The 17,285-nt window shown below is 48.7% G+C and overlaps 1 protein-coding gene across 11 annotated transcripts in view; it reads right to left on the bottom strand.

The window, feature by feature from the left end:
• IKZF4 (IKAROS family zinc finger 4) overlaps positions 1–17,285 on the bottom strand; it is a 30,980-nt gene continuing 13,695 nt past the window's right edge. For 6 of the 11 annotated variants that reach the window (XM_063711822.1, XM_054527289.2, XM_024256601.3 and 3 more), the window contains 6 exons: positions 13,219–13,323; positions 11,350–11,610; positions 10,444–10,611; positions 5,714–5,863; positions 5,102–5,233; positions 1–3,856 (listed from right to left, as the gene is read on the bottom strand). In XM_063711822.1, coding sequence (XP_063567892.1) covers positions 3,096–3,856; positions 5,102–5,233; positions 5,714–5,863; positions 10,444–10,611; positions 11,350–11,610; positions 13,219–13,323 — 1,577 coding nt within the window. In that variant the 3' untranslated portion in view covers positions 1–3,095. Of the gene's footprint in view, positions 3,857–5,101; positions 5,234–5,713; positions 5,864–10,443; positions 10,612–11,349; positions 11,611–13,218; positions 13,324–14,612; positions 14,707–16,552; positions 16,703–17,285 lie in introns of those variants that run through there. The other 5 variants (XM_063711819.1, XM_009247881.3, XM_063711820.1 and 2 more) reach the window with 2 other exon arrangements.

Raw genomic sequence — 17,285 nt, 5'->3', positions numbered from 1 at the left:
GGTGTTAAATTACTCATGTTTATTTATAACAGACTTTCAGCCAGTACAGTACAAAACTTACAGTAGTATATCTCCGTTACACAAATATTTACTTACAATATATTACATATACAAAATGCTTTGCAATAAGTCTCAAAAGCTAGTTTAACTCCCCTTGAGAAAGGAGAAAAACTCTTTAAAAAAGGAGGGGAGGGGAATCAGAAGAAGAGAGGAGGAGGTGAAGGGGTAAAGGTCAAAAGAGACACCAAACATAGGCTACAAAGGAAACCCTAGGAGAGAGGGAGAAGAGAGGTGGTATTGCACTTGCTTCTGTGTTTATTTTTTCTTTTTGTTCTTCATAACTTCTGATTAAAAATATATATATATATATATATATATATATATAATGTACACAAGGAAAGAAGCTGCCAGAAGTATTACAAAATCCTATCTGCAGCTTGGACACTGACACAAAAAAACAAAGGTCTGGAAAAGTGTCTACTTAGAAATATTTTGTTTGTGGTATTGATTTTGAATAGCAATATAAAAGGAAACACCTCTTTTCTCCATGTGGGTTTCAGTGTGTGTGTATTTTTTTTTCTTTTTCTTTACTTTTTTTTTTTATGCAAAAGGAGCTGGGAGAGAGCATGAGGATGTTTGAGGTTCCAGAGCTGGAAGGCTCTGAAAAGTAGGATTTTGTACCTAAGACCCTGGTTAAAGTGCAGTGATGGTCTGGAGAGAGACAGGATGCCCCCTCTCCCCTCCTTAGCACCTGGTCTTGCCTTTCCAGTCTCTGCTCTCATGGGCACAGAGTATAGCCTCAGAGCATAGTCCTTCATGTTCCGGGAGGTTACAGGTGCCACAGTTGACTGGGGAAGGGGATGGGGGCACCCTAAGGCTCTGATACCCCAGAAGGGACTAGTCCTTATGAAGTGTCACCAAATACACAGTAGACACAGAAGAGGTGGGAGGGGGTAGGTCTAACAGGAAGGGCTCAATAACCAGAATAGTTCAGGAAAAGCCCAGATATTAATCTCAGCTCTGCTGACATTCTAAAAAGGAGCTAGCACCCCAGGGTGCTGTTGAGGATTCTTCCTTTCTCTAGAGACCACTCTGCTCTGAGCTAACCTCCCCATTTTCTGCCCTTGGCAGCATCTATTTATTGCTACATTGTCAAGGAGGAACAATCACCCCACAATGCTTCTCCCTGCCAATCTGGTTCTCTTAGGGAAACCTCAGAGTGGGGGAGAAAAAGGAGGACAAAGAGGAGAAAGTTTTTTAGGGTCTCCCTTCCCAGAAGAAGGCAAGGTAGACTCCTCTCAGAGCCCTTAAGGCCCTAATCCCAGGGTCTGTTCCTTAGCCCACCCTTTACCATCCCCCCCCAAAATATCCCTGATAGGGAGTAAGAAAAGTAGGAGGTAAAAGAGCCAATAAGGAAAGGACATGTGGAAAGAAAGATGGAAGGGGAAGGAAGGGAAGAGAAAAGGAGAGAGAGAAGGACCAAGAGTTACAACTTGTGAGGTGTTGTGTTTGGTTTTTACTTTTTTTTTTTCCTTTAAACATAGAAAAACAGCCTTTGGTTTGAATCTCAAGGAAGCAGAGAGTGGGATGGCTGTGGCCTTGGGCAGAAAACTCTTGTAGAAAGAAACCTCCACTTGCAGTGGAGTTGTATCTCCTTCTGCCCCTTCTCACTAATCCTAGGTTACTCAAATAGCCAGGGGTCTCTGCAGTAGCCAGCAGTACCCCCTCCTACCCTGTGTCTGGGAGCTGAGTGTAGAAGGGGGGGGTAGTAAAGGATGACCCCAGTTCAGTTGTACCCATCCCAGTCTTGCTGGAACAAGGGTGGAATGGGGTGAAGGGCATGTGCCCATGCTCATGCTGGGATAATTTTTGGTTATACTGAAAATTAGAAGAGAGAAAAGAGATACCCGTTTCTCCCTGCCACTGATCCTAAGAACAGGGCCCAGAAGCCCGGGAATGAGAGGGTGAATCCTGCTGGGAGGGAGCAGCAGAAGGCAGCATGACTGAGGGGCTGAAACAACCCCTTGTCATCAGGCAGCAACCCACTAGTGTCTCATAGGATGGGGAGTGAAGGAGCCCCTGAGAGCCTAGGAAGGTCACTATAGTGAAGAAGTTTGAGAGGTGGAGGAGAAAGAGAAGAATTTTGACCCACTCCTTTCCCATGCCCTGGTTCCCAATTAGGCACCTGTGGCTCCCAATGTGTCAGAGACAGAGGGTTGCAGACCTAGCCTTGGCCCCTGAGAATATAAAATTGGGGCAATCCAAGGAGAGAAAAGCCACCACTTAATAGACCGGTAGGTTGAAGGGACTAGAGCGTGTGGAGGGGTAGTTCAAGGAGAGGGACCAGATCTATCACATCCTAGAGGGAGATCCTGAATGTAGGCTTTGAGAACTCATATTACTAGGGGAATATGGGGAATAGGACTCTCAGTCCCACAGTGCCTGGGGAGAATTTCTTCAGTCCCTCCTACTTCCAAATGAGGAAATAATTCTTCATTCATTCAAGAATAGTGCAAGCTGCCTAAAGTGAGAGGGCACAAGAGGTATGGAGTACCAGGTTAAAGAGTCCCAGAGAGGAGATATAATGCCACAGAGCTAAGGTAGGGCCGCGGGGAGGTATCAGCATCAAAACTGAAGAATTAGATAATGTAAAGGGTGAGGACTTAAAGCAAGAAGCTTGAAGTCTCTTAGTACTAAGAGGAGCTTCCTACCCCTGGGGCTGCTGGAAGATCTAAGAGAGAAAAATTGGCCTAAAGTGGAAAGGAGCTGTGGACAGGAGGGTGGGGGAATGGCAAGTGACTAAGTTAAAATTTAAAAAGGCAAAAATAAATCAACTAATTAATAAATAACTCAGTATGCTGGGATGAGAGAAGATAAAAAGGAAAAACATAAGCGAAAGATCTGTTTCATCACAATGCTTAAATCGGTCAGGATAGAGGAAGAGAATAGGTGCGGAGGGGTCAGGGTCAGGTGTGAGGTCAGGTGGCCAGTAGTGAGGGCTACAAAGCAAAACTCCTTGGGAAATGGTGGGGACAGGGATCAATGCCTGTAGGCAGGGCAGTGGAGTGGTGGACTGAGGGGAGAGGAAGAGGTTGCTAGCCCACCTTATGCTCCCCCCGGACAATGTGGGAAGAGAATTCGTACCGGTCCTGGCTGTGATAACCACAGATGTTGCACTCAAAAGGGTCTCTGAAGCCATGGCAGCCCATATGGATAGTGAACATGACGTGGTCCAGGAAGAGGATACGGCAGTGCTCACACTTGAAGGCCTTCACAGGCTCACCACTCTCGCCCACCACCCGAAGCACTTCCTTGGAGGGGCCTGGGGTGCCCCGCAATAACCCCTCCTGTGGCTTGGGGTCCTCTTTGGCGTAGGCAGGACTGTGCCGGCCCACCACAATGGTGGGAGGTGGCTGGGGTGGGGGACCCTGAGGGAGGGATACCACCCCTGCAACCCGATCTTCGTGGTTGCTTTCTGTGTCTGTGGAGTCCTGGCAGCCATTGCTGGGGGATGCCCCAGGGTCAGTCAGGGGGCCTCGGGGCCGGTAGAGGAGGGGACCTCCATCAGCCAGGTCCTCAGGTCCCTCACCTGCTTCTCGGGATCCTGGAAGCTCCAGTCGACCAGGGAGGGGCTGCATCTGGGTGTAGACAGAGCTGATGACAGGCGTGAGTTCTGAGATGCAATTGGTGGGTGGAAGGCGGAGGGGACGCAGATGCTCTGCACCCACAAAGGCCAGGGAACTTCCAAAGCCAGGCTCTAGGCTGTGGTGTGCCACCAACTCCACATCCTTTTCATAGCCACCCGAGTTCACGTCATAGGGGAGGTCTGAGAGGCTGAAGCGCATCTGCTTTTCGCCTGTGGAGAAGAGGAACTCAGCAGGGCTGGGTTTGGAGAATTCCTACACTCTCCTCAGGATTACTTCTTTGTTTTCTTACTTGTGGGGCTGGGTGTAACATTATTTACTACGTGGCATTTACTTTCGCAGGGTCAGGTCCTTTGTGGGACTGCTCCTTGACTCTAGGCTATAATCTTAGAGAAGGACTCAATCCCAGCCCATTGATTTTTAATACTTCATTTTATTACTCTCCATAAAGCTCTAGGTCCTTAGAGAGCTAATGACTAGTGCTGGGGAGGAACCACATACTTATTTCCTCTCTCTGACTCTCTAAGGGCCCACACAGACTGAAGTTCTTGTTATTCTTAAAAGCTGAGATAGCCCGGGCCGGGCGCGGTGGCTCACGCCTGTAATCCCAGCACTTTGAGAGGCTGAGGCGGGCGGATCACAAAGTCAGGAGATTAAGACCATCCTGGCTAACACAGAGAAACCCCGTCTCTACTAAAAATACAAAAAAAAAATTAGCCAGGCATGGTGGCAGGTGTCTGTAGTCACAGCTACTAGGGAGGCTGAGGCAGGAGAATGGCGTGAACCTGGGAGACAGAGGTTGCAGTGAGCCGAGATCGTGCCACTGCATTCTAGCCTGGGCGACAAAGCAAGACTCCGTCTCAAAAACAAACAAACAAACAAAAAACTGAGACAGCCCAATGCCTCGACCCTGTCCCTTGCAACCACCACAAAAGTCTTCAGTGCCAACCCTTCTCCACTCTCTTTGAGTACATCCTCCCTCTTTAGTTTCCTCCTGTCCTAAGGATAGATTTTCAGTATCAGAGGCCACCAGACTGCTTTCTTTCTTTCCTTTTTTTTTTTTCTTTTGAGACGGAGTCTTGCTCTGTCGCCCAGGCTGGATGGAGTGCAGTGGCGCGATCTCGGCTCACTGCAAGCTCCGCCTCCCGGGTTCACACCATTCTCCTGCCTCTGCCTCCCGAGTAGCTGGTACTACAGGTGCCCGCCACCACACCCGGCTAATTTTTTGTATTTTTAGTAGAGATGGGGTTTCACCGTGTTAACCAGGATGGTCTTGATTTCCTGACCTCTTGATCCGCCCGCCTTGGCCTCCCAAAGTGCTGGGATTACAGACGTGAGCCACTGCGCCCAGCCCACCAGACTGCTTTCTTTCCCTAAACCAAATCTCCAGACCACACAGCTCAGATTTATTTGAGCTGTGGCTTAAAGCTGATATCTCTTTCCAACTGGATTCTTACCTACAAACTTCTGGGGTGTGGAACGCTTGCGTTTGGTGAGGCTATTGGCCAGACGATCGATGAAAGTTGGCCGCTCAGAGGATGAGTGCAGCATGGAGTCTGGCACCATCTCCAGGTCACGTATTTCGTCACCTGGTGGGAAGAAGGTGGAGACAGGTAGTAGCAGTTGAGTAGGGGTAGCACTGGCCCCACAGCCTTTGCCTGGAGAAAACCAGCAGGTCAGTAGCCAAGGAAGGACATACCAGATGCCTGGGAAACTGGGCTCTGTTTATCCTACCTAAAGCTCACTCCAACAAAATTTCAGATCATTTGGGGACAATCATACACATCTGGCCCTTGGTTTTATACTTCTTGTGTTCTCTCTCTCCCGTTAGGCCAAGGATATAGACCCAAACTTCCCCTACCTGTCGATCTCCCTAAAGCACCCACCACAGACAAGGCTTTCCACCAACTGGGGTACCTATAATGGGGTGTTTGGCAGATTTACTGGGGTAACCATCCCCTGTTCCACAGACTTCATCCCTCAGTGCGGGAGATACTGGAGTCACCCTTGTCCAGCATTCCCTCTCACCATCCCCTTTTAACTCCCCAGTAGTACATCAATAGCCCTACCTGGTTGGCCAGCCAAAGCTTGGGCTTCAGTGCTGAGACTCTGTAGGTAGTTATGGCACCGCTCCTTGTGCTCCTCCAGGGTACTCTGCTGTTTGTAGCTCCGGCCACAGTAGTTACACTTGTAGGGTTTGCCCACTGTGGGAGAGGAGACTGTGGAGGAGAGCAGAAAGATGGCATCAGAGCTATTTCTCACTGTGCCCTGGCTCTGCAGATTCAGCCAAGAGCAAGTATACACTGGCATGGGGAGGAAAAGATGTTGCTAAATTGAGTTCTGCTTGTCTTTCATTCCCCAACTTCAACTGCAACCGTGGACAGATGAACCATATTTGATGATGAAGGATAATGTGCAGTTACGGGGGCAAGGGAATCCTAGGGCATGTGGCTTCAGACTGGTGGTGGGTTTGTTCAAGATGGCCAAATTGCTGTTCAAAGGAAGTGAGGACCCAGGGACTTTGTAGGGCATCATCCCTAGCAGACAGGCAGGCCCCACTGCAGGATCTCAGAGTCTGGGGCCCAGACTGTGGTTTAACCTTTCCATTTGGCAGGCGGATGTAAGTGCTGTTTATCAGACAAGGGGATTTTTTGCTTTTTATGAACTATCTGCTTTGGTTTGGGGGAAACTGGTGGGCTGGCATGACAGAAATGAGAGCCCTTAGATCTGCCAATGTGGGGAGGGGGCAGTTTTCATTGACCTTTACTTGTATTTTGACCTCCAGCCCTAGCCTGGTTTACTGATTATTTTGTCTCTCTGTCTCTCTACGCTGAGATACCGAGAGGTCTAGAAAGCCCATCACTGATAGAGTAATTCTGAAAAGAGAAAAAGAATAAAAGAACAGAGAAGAAAATAGAGTAAAAAAAAGAGAACACCAAATTTGGGTTTGTTTGTTTATGTGCTTGTAATAAAGAACAGGTTATAAAGATCTTGTTTCTACCGAAGAAAAAAAATTGGAAAACAGAGTGGTACTTCATTTAAAGATAACTCTTAAGAGATATTTGTGAGAGGAGAGAAAAAAGTGGAGAGAAACAACGTATTGTATATTTGATGTATCTTGCTGCTATTGAGCAGGGAGACAGGAGAAGGTATCTCTAGGAAGCTGGTAATTACTATTCACCCCTAACCTTGCCATGCCAAAGCTGGGCCTTGACTAAATCAATCTACTGGATTTTACTCAGGCTCTGTAAACTCTTGTATTTTAGGGATGAAATGAACACCATGGTCCCTATCCACCCAAAGACCCTTGGGGAAACAGTTTAACATCTGGGAGAGGAATGATCCTCCAACCGCTTTCTTTTTTTTCAAATTTTAATTGATAATTGATACATAATAATTATACATGTTTATGAGATACATATGATATTTTCATACATGTATACAACATGTAATGATCAAGTTGGGGTAACTGGCATATCTGTCACCTCAAACATTTATCTTTTTTTCTTTTTTTTGGAGACAGAGTCTTACTCTTTTGCCCAGGCTGGAGTGCAGTGGCACTATCTCGGCTCACTGCAACCTCCACCTCCTGGGTTCAAGTGATTCTCCTGCCTCAGCCTCCCAGTAGCTGGGACTACAGGCGCCCGCCACCATGCCCAGCTAATTTTTTGTATTTTTAGTAGAGACGGGGTTTCACCGTGTTACCCAGGATGGTCTCGATCTCCTGACCTCAGGATCCATCTGCCTCAGGCTCCCAAAGTGCTAGGATGACAGGCGTGAGCCACTGCGCCCGGCAAACATTTATCATTTCTTTGTATTGGGAACATTCAAAATAATCTCTTCTAGCGATTTTGAAATATACAGTAAATTATTGTTAACTACAGTCATTCTACTATGCTGCAGAACACTACAGCTTATTCCTCCTATCTAACTGTAATCTTGTACCCATTAACCAGCCTCTCGCTGTCCACCTACTCCCAACCCTTCTCAGTCAGCCTCTGGTAACCACTGTTCTACTCTCTACTTTTTTTTTTTGAGACGGAGTTTCACCCTTGTTGTCCAGGCTGGAGTGCAATGGCGCGATCTTGGCTCACTGCAACCTCTGCCTCCTGGGCTCAAGCAGTTCTCCTGTCTCAGCCTCCCAAGTAGCAGGGATTACAGGCATGCGCCACCACGCTTGGCTAATTTTGTATTTTTGGTAGAAACAGGGTTTCTCCATGTTGGTCAGGCTGGTCTTGAACTCCTGACCTCAGGTGATCCACCTGCCTTGGCCTCCAAAAGTGCTGGGATTATAGGCATGAGCCACCGTGCCTGGCTTTTTTTTTTTTTCCCCCAAGATGGGGTCTCACTGTCACCCAGACTGGAGTGCAATGACATGATCACAGGTCACTGAAGTCTTGACCTCCCAGGTTCAAGTGATCCTCCCCGTCTCAGCCTCCTGAGTAGCTGGGACTACAGGTGTGTGCCACCACACCTGGCTTTTTTTTTTTTTTTTTTTTGTAGTAGAGACGAAGTCTCACCATATTGCTCTGGCTGGTCTCAAACTCCTGGGCTCAAGCGATCCACCCGCCTTGGCTTCCCAAAGTGCTGGGATGATAGACGTGAGCCACTGCGCCCAGCCTACTCCATGCTTCTATGAGATCAACTTTTTTAGCTCCCACATGAGTGAGAACATGCATCCAGTCTCTTTTTTCTTATAATAGGGGTTGCAACAGAAAGCACTTCACAGAGATGGGACCTGACAGTATATCTGTGTCTGCTTCTGTTGCTAATAATCTACAGATCAACATCCAAGATCTACCCAGTTCACCTCACTGTGTAGTTGGTAAGAATTCTAGGGGCCAAGCCATCCTTGTTCCAAACCAGCAGGGGGAGCAGCCCCTTTTCTGAGAAAAAGGAGTACATATTTCTGGCACTGGACCTTGATGGGGTTCCAGCTAGGCTGAAGAATAGCTATGTGACCCACAACTCATTTTTCCCCCCAACAGCTTCAGTTTCCTTGTCAACAAAATGGGGATAATCACATCTACCTTGGAATTGTTATGAGGATCACATGAAGAAACACAAGTGAAATGCTCTGTAGATATAAAGCATGTATCAACGATGATCTTTCTCCCTGTTTCTCCACATACATAGAGATAAAGAGGTCCCAATTACAAGGTGGGAGAACCTGGAACAAGGTAAGTGGATGGAGAAAGTAGAGGGTGATGAAATGATTGCTCTGTCCCTTTAAATCCTGGCTCAGGAGAGTTTAAGAAGAGAAAAATAGCCAGGAAAGTTTCCAACGACAGACCCTACTAATTCTTTCCCCCTTCCTTTCTTCCTGCCTTTTCCCAATCTTGAGCTCCCTCCTTCCTGCCAGCTCAGCTCCTGGCCTCTTCCCAAGTCCAAGCCAAAAGCCTAAAGCTTAGTAAAATGCCTAAAAAGTGCTATCTGTCCAGCTGATTCAGACAGATACTGATTCAAACAGTCTTGACTGGGCTAGAAAACCTTGTTAATCCAGTTTCCCAGCACTGTTCCAAACATTGATCTCTAGGCACCCTCTGGACTTTCTCTTGCCTCTGGGAAGGTGACAACCTCTTGGGATAGGGAACAGAAATAGGATACTCTTTTCCTATTTGGAAGTCCTAGGCTCCCTTTTTTGCAATTTGAGAGGCCCATGGGTATTTCCAGGAGCCAGAAGGAAGTAAAGGAGAGGACAGACTGGTTGCTCAAGACCTCTGGTGGTGTGGGAGGAAGGAGGGTGAAGATGATGACAGGTGTGGGGCCTGGGGCAGATGGGAGTGAGAGGAGGGATCTCCCAGGGGCTTAGATGTTGGGGGTAATAGGGCATGGATTGTGGCATCAACAATCTAAAATACAAAAGTCAGGGAAGGCCAGGCACAGTGGCTGACACCACGCCTATAATCCCAGTACTTCCGGGAGGCTGAGGCGGGCTGATTGCTTGAGATCAAGAGTTCAAGACAAGCCTAGGCAGCATAGGGAGATCCTGTCTCTACGAAAAAATACAAAAATTAGCTGGGTGTGGCGGCATCCTTCCACCTACTCAGGAAGCTGAGGTGGGAGGATGGCTTGAGCTCAGGAGATCAAGGCTGCAGTGAGCCAAAATTGCGCCACTACACTCCAGCCTGGGCAACAGTGTGAGACACCGTCTTGAAAAAACAAAAAACAAGCAAACAAAAGTCAGGGAAGGGTGACTGGTTTTTTTTTTTTCTGAGACGGAGTCTCGCTCAGTCGCCCAGGCTAGAGTGCAATGGCGTGATCTCGGCTCACTGCAAGCTCCGCCTCCCGGGTTCACGCCATTCTCCAGCCTCAGCCTCCCAAGTAGCTGGGACTACAGGCGCCCGCCACCACGCCTGGCTAATTTTTTTTTTTTTTTTGTATTTTTAGTAGAGACGGGGTTTCACCATGTTGGCCAGGATGGTCTCGATCTGACCTCGTGATCCGCCCATCTCGCCCTCACAAAGTGCTGGGATTATAGGCGTGAGCCCCCGCGCCCGGCCAAGGGTAACTGTTAACAGCCAAGAACATTGCCCCTATTCCTTTTGCTCCAAGTAGATGGATTTTACATCCATATGGTGGATGTAAAATACCCCATCAACGTGTCTCCCAAATTTCCCATGAAGCCTTGCTGCCCAGGGGATGGGTGAGAGAGGCAGGGGGCCCTATCTGCTCTGTAAATGCTCCCCCCTCCTCAATGACAGACGCTGGAACTCCCCAAATACAAGAGAAGTCACTGAGCTCTACATACTGGGTGTGTTGGAGCCTCATTCCCTCCTCCCACTGGAGAGTCACTGACCTGAGTGTGTGCGGAGGTGACCAGTGAGTGCATCACGCCGGCGGCAGGCATAGTTGCAGAAGGGACATTTAAAGGGCTTCTCCCCAGAGTGCAGCTTGATGTGGCGCAGCAGGTTCCCCTTCTGGGTGAAGGAGGCACCACACTGGTTGCAATGGAAGGGCCTTTCACCTGCAAGTGAAAGAACAAATCCCAGAGGACTGCATGTGAGGAACTTTGAAGGTTGAACCTATCACCCCACCCTCTGCCCTACCTTGCCCAAGGGAAGGTGCTCTGAACACATTGCTGATGGGCAGAAGTGCAATGCACACAAACCCTGAATTATGAAGATCCCTTGGGGATCCCTGGGGTCTTACCCTGGGGAAGGTATGGATTAGAGGTGTGTGGCAGGGAGAGGGGCCTGGAACACAAGGCCAAAAGACTGTTACCAAAAACTGAGCCCCACAGGGCCCACTCTGCCGCAGGAGCCCAAGGCCTGAGGAAGCTGAGAAGAGAAGGCTTTTGTTTTCTGTTTGTTGTTGTTGTTGTTGTTGTTGTTTTTTAATTATTAGATGGGAGGGCTCAAAGAATACCCGGGAGTCTTACCCCTATTGGACCATTGGCTCATTCTTGAGTCTACACTTTCCCCTCCCTCATATACTGAGAAAAATATCAGCTTTTCTTTATAACAGCAGTTGAGGAAAGTGCCAGGAAACTACAGGTATTGAGGGGAATTCAAATTCTGTACCCACCCCCACCCTGCCTCGTTTTGTCAGCTGGAAAATGTGCTGGGTGAGACCCTTCCCTTTCTGAGGCTACCCACTCCCTGCATGGCCTCCTCCAGCCCCGTACCTGCTGTTGTCCCAGCACTGCCCCTGCCTCTCAACCCCACCCTGGGAGCTCCTCCCAGAGCCCCTCTGGCTTACTTACCAGTGTGACTGCGCTTGTGCACCATGAGCACGTTGGGTCCAATACAGACCATGCCGCAGACGTCACACTTAAGCTTGCCATTGGGCAGCCGGATGCCCCCAGGGGAGTGAGGCTCTGGCCCACTCCCATCACAGTAGCCCAAGGGCTCAGACAATGAATCTTCCACAATCACGCTGTCGTCCTTTTCCAGGAGCCGCTCATCTGGCCCCAGCAGTCTGCTTGACTCCTCATCGCTGTACATCTCCACCTTGATGGAGTTGGCTGAGGGGTGGGATGGTGTTTAGAATAGAGAGAGGCAAAGGGGGAAGCTGCTCCTAGGCCAGAATGGCACTCTTTTTTTTTTTGAGATGGAATTTCGCTCTTGTTGCCCAGGCTGGAGTGCAATGGCATGAGCTTGGCTCGCCGCAACCTCTGCCTCCCAGATTCAAGTGATTCTCCTGCCTCAGCCTCCTGAGTTGCTGGGATTACAGGCATGTACCACCATACCCAGCTAATTTGGTATTTTTAGAACAGACAGGGTTTCTCCATGTTGGTCAGGATGGCCTCGAACTCCCAACCTCAGGTGATATGCCCGCCTTGGCCTCCCAGAGTGCTGAGATTACAGGTGTGAGCCACTGCACCCGGCCCAGAATGGCACTCTTAAAGTTTAAGAGGGTCTTTAGGCCCTGAGACATTCAAGCCTTAAATGGAACTAACACCCTAGTATCCCTGCTGCTGATATCAGAATCCTACTGGAAACTGAGACAACCTTTTCTCCCACCCACCAGGCAAATAGGCTTCAAGAGAAAAAAGTTGGGCCGGGTGTGGTGGCTCACGCCTGTAATCCCAGCACTTTGGGAGACCAAGGCGGGTGGATTCTTTTGAGGTCAGGAGTTTGAGACCACCCTGGCCAACATGGTGAAACCCTGTCTTTACTAAAAATACAAAAATTAGCTGGGCATGGTGGTGTACGCCTGTAATCCCAGCTACTTCGGAGGCTGAGGCAGGAGAATCGCTTGAACTTGGGAGGCAGAGGTTGCAGTAAGCCGAGATCACACCACTGCAGTCCAGCCCTGGGCAACAGAGCAAGACTCCATCTCAAAAAGAAAAAAGTTGGGGGTACATAGGATGTCTTCTGTCACTGAGGAGAGGAGGCAACTAAGGGGAGCTTTTTTCTCTACTCTCTTGTCATTAAGAAAGATGTCTGACTTGGCCCTGGGCAGGAAGCCAGCAAGTTAACAGTGGCGGGAAAACAGATCTAGGAAGACTGAAGGGGGACAACAGGCCAAAGAGAGCAAACCTGGAAGACAGACATGCTTACAGTTCCCTCCCACCCCATTAGATTGAATCCCTCTACCCCCTCCACCTCCATAAAACTCTGAGGCAGGGCAGGAGGGATAAAGGAAGGAGGAACCATTGAGGAGAAGGCTTTGGCTCTAGCTCCGACCTACATTCCTGGCTACTCCAACCATTTAGAGAATGTCACAGATCTAGGGCCAGCTGGGGAGGAGCAGCCATGGGGACCCTGTCTGGGTAGGAGAATGGGCTGTGGGGAGATGGGGAGGTCCTTCTACTCTCTATTTCCTATCTAACTCCACCTGATGACCATTTCTATCTACCTGCTTCTCTAACTCCATAATTTCTCTTTGAAATCTTTAATCCCACCTATACCTCTTTTAATTCCACCCTAGTCTGCCAGTGACTGACTATTCACTCTCCTTTCAGAAGCCAGAAAAACCCTAGACACTGGGCTCCTTATTGCTCTTAGAGACTAAGCAGGAGACCAGCAGGAGGTGACGATGGGGAAATGGTTGCCAGTGGAAGGTGAATTGAAGGCCAAATGCAACAGGGGGTGCCTACTGCCAGGAGGTGGTAGGAGGTTACACTTACCACTGAGTGAGCGGCTGGGAGAAGAGTGCTGGCTGTTGGGGGTGCTCACCGAGGGCCCCACTGGGGCCCCGAGGAACTCCTTCTCCAGAGATGAGTCCCCGCTACCTTGGAGGAGAGAACAAGAAGGCAGGTAAAGCTGGAGCTGGAGTTATCTACTGTCCATTGCCTAATCTTTTAAAAAAATTCAGTTAAATTTCACAAACATTTCCTTCATAGCCATGTACAAGGCAGTGTTGTATGCTGGGCACCATACCTTGCGCCCCCGCCAGTCTGGATGCCTGGTGCTGCCTTCTGTGAGCTCAGTGGCTGGGCCTTGCCTACCCTACCTTTATCTAGGCCTGAGGGGAAGAGCATCACTACCTGACGTCCACAGGAAGCAGGGCTGGGGCTGGGTGCGCCAGGGCGGAGAGGAAAATGGGGGCTGCAGAAGGGACAGATGTTCAGGACAGACATTCTTCCCTACTGTTCCTCTCTGGAGCCCCCAGCCGGTGCAGGATCTGCAGGAAAGGTACCTGGAATTGTCCTTGAATCTAATGATAATATTAGTAATCATCATAGCAGCCAATAATATTAATTGAGTACTTACTATGTGCCAGGCTTTATTCTGTGCACTTGAATTGAATAATTTCATTTAATCTTCACAACAACTATATGAAGTACGTGCCAATATCATGATTTTTTCAGATGAGGCAACTGAGGTACAAAAGAGGTTATGTTAGTTGTCTAAGGTTACATAGCTGCTAGTGTGGAACTGGGATCATAGACAGTAAGTGTCCATGTCCTTAACCAGCACCTACACAGCCAATTGGGGGTAACAATCTTAGTAGGGAAGAATTGGGCACCTTAGACTTTCTAAATTCAGCAAAAATTTGATTACTCTAGAAAGTCTCCTACTGATCTGATTCCAATCACGTGTTTACTATTTGATATTCATTGACAGTTAAGTGATCAACTTATTCTCATTATATTTGTTTTAATTTTCTGATAAATTGCTTTGTAAAAATGCTTTTTGAGGCTTTCATAATGTTTTTCAAAATCAGATAACATACCTAAAGAAAGATATGAATGTATTTTTTAAAAAAATCCCTCCTCCCCGCAATCTTCTACACAAATATATAGGTGAAATAAAAATACATGTGGATAAACACACACAGAGACACAGCACATATGTAGATACATATAAAGAGAACATACCTATTGGGATAAACATACTGGTAGCCTTCTACATTATCTGCTAACATGAACATGCATGGATGTGTGCACACAGGCCTAAATATGGAAGAGAGAGAGAGAAAGCAAGGGAGAGTGCAAGAAAGAGAGAGGAAGCCTAAAATTCATCCCTGAAGTCCACCTATTAGTACTTTACCCAATTGCCCAGCTATGCACATACTTACTTTCACAAAATAAAGATTCCATTATAAAATGGTTGGAGTCTTGGGCCTGAGGCAAGAAATCCGGAACACACCCTCCTGAGGGATCCCTCTCCAGCTTTGGTCAGTGGGAAGAAAACAACCACTCAGGACTTTGGGACCATTTCCCATTCATATTCTCTCCTAAAGTCCCATTTTCCCCATTCTATCCCGTCAAAGCCTGAGGAAATTTGTTCACTATCTATAGAAAAAGCCTTATGGCTTGAATCTGAGTTTTCCCAGCTGGGGCTCTTTAGGTGAGCCATGGTTACCTAAAAATGTTGCCCGAAATCAGAACCACACACATATCATGAAGTGAGCATCTCAGGATTGTGGGTTGAGACTTGTAGACTCAGAGCCAGTTTTAAATATATCCTTTCAACTAAGTGTAGGGTTTACTAGGGTTAGAAGGGCTGAAAAGGGTATCTTCTTATTCCGTTTATTAGTGCTGAATTGCCCTAAATCACTTGATGTTACTCATCAGGGAAGAACAGGGCAATTGGCTTTGAGGCCTTGACCCTAAAAGGATGAGTGAACTTGTTGGAAATCCATCACTGGTCCCAGCTTATTCGGCTGAGGCTGCCTCTTGAGGCCAGGGACTTGCTATGTGGAGGAAAATATATTTAAAAGTACACTTAGAAACACTGAGGGGAAAGCATCCTTTGTGGCTTTCCCAATTAAGGCCCAGAAACAGGAAGAGAAGCAGGAGTCACACCAGTAATTCAAGAGGCTCTTTGATGCTGTTGCCCTCCCTAAGATTAAGGTAAGGGGAAAAACAGGCTCAAGTCTACTTTCATGGGGCTAATATATACGTATAATGAATCTGTTTCAGGAGTCAGAAAGGCTTTCTTGGGCACCAAGGATTTTGAATTCTAGCTCATGGGTGAAGGGGATTAGAGTAATATTTAGGAAGTTTAACAGTTCCTCTCTCAGCCCCAGAAACCCCAGTGAGGGAATTTCAAAAGTCTGGGACTCCCAAGAAATCCCAGACTGTCAAAGCCAAGAATTAAGGCTGCTCTTAGGTCTCTGAGAAATTTTCTTGCTCAAAGTCATCATAGATTGGCTGAACCCCCAGAGGGCAAAGCCAAATCATGAGGTTCACATCGGAGGAACTGGGAGGTAGGTAAAGGCTGAAAAGCAGGAGGGAGAGAAAGGAACTGGGAAACAGGCCACAAGCTAAAGGTGTTTCATATGTTAAAGGAGGCTAGCCCTCCACTCCTGCTGCCTTTCCTTGAGACCTTTAAATAGTGGCTACATCTAGGGAATAGCCATGAGCTTGGAGAACGTGGAGAACCTCCACACTTCTCTGCAAGGCACCTCATCATAACTGCTTTCCCTTTCTTGACCATGGGCTCCAGGATGGCAGGATCCTAGCCTGCTAGCAGGGAATAGTGGGTACAAGAGCAAAGAAAGACGCCCATCCTCAGCTCTTTTGTGGGGAGGAGGTTGAGGCCCCTCAGATCTCTGTTCCAGGCTGAGGCATCTGCTTGCCAAGGCTCCTCTTCATTACCTTGATTTTCTCCACTACCCCTTCCCACCCAGGCCTGTCTCAGCATTTCACCCCAGGCAGCTCTACGTCTATCCCCAAGGCCTAATCAAGATGTCACCATAGGCTCCCACTGTCCAAGTCGCCGTCTTTGCTTAGCAACACCAAACACCCTTTCCCATCCTCCACAAGTATAAGGAGGAACGCCCCCTCCCCCGCTACACACACACACACACACACACACACACACACACACACACACACACACACACACACACACACACACACACACACACACACACACACACACACACACACACACACACACACGGCCCCCATCCTCTCCATCTCCTCAGGCTTGGGAGTAGTTACTGAATTGGCTCCCTAGCCCCAGCACCCCCCTTCCTCCCTCCACTAGCCGCCTTCTGCCTGAACTTACATTATCCTTCCCTTGCCGGTGAGACCCTGGGGTGCGAACGCGGCCGCCGCCTTGGAAACGGCGAGGGAGTGCGGGTGGTGTATGCATGTCTGCGTCTCAGTGGCAGGCAGGGGTGAGCCCAGCCACTCACCTTCCAGGAAGCGTGGATTCCTGGAAGTGAGGGGAACCGCCGTCATTTCGCAGGCAGCAGCAGCGGCACGGTGAGCAGAGGCCCACGGCTGCAGCCAGCAAGAGCAGCTCAGCCCAGGGTGTATGTGTGTTGAGTGTGTGTGTATGTGTGTGTGTGTGTGAGAGAGAGAGAGGGAGAGAGGGAGAGAGAGGAGGAGAGGGGAGAGCACGCTTGGATGTGCTTGGGGAGGGGGCTGGAGAGAATGTATATGTGTATATAGTGGGGGAGATGCTAGGTTACAGCATCCCTTTTCCAAGACAGTGAAGGGGGTGGGTGGTGGGTGTGTGCACAGGGAAGGAAAGGCAGATGCCGTTGCCCCTCGTGCCCAGTAGACAAAGAGGAACTGCACAACAAATGCCTGAGAGAGGCAAGAGTGTGTGCAAGAGAGAGAGAGAGAGAGATGGATGGGCCTGCGGGTGGGAGGGAGAAAGGGGGGGCCCCAGGGAAGGCCCAATCCTCTGCCAGCTGGGGAAGCCAAGGCCCCAGAGGTCATGGGGCCCAGGACACGGACAGCTTCAAGGCTCTCAGATAGGCAGAAAGCCCCTCCCCCACCAAACTCTTTCC

Source organism: Pongo abelii, chromosome 10 (assembly GCF_028885655.2).
Source record: "Pongo abelii isolate AG06213 chromosome 10, NHGRI_mPonAbe1-v2.0_pri, whole genome shotgun sequence".
NCBI classification, from domain to species: Eukaryota; Metazoa; Chordata; class Mammalia; order Primates; family Hominidae; genus Pongo; species Pongo abelii.
This window is presented reverse-complemented; position numbering and strand designations above follow the sequence as displayed.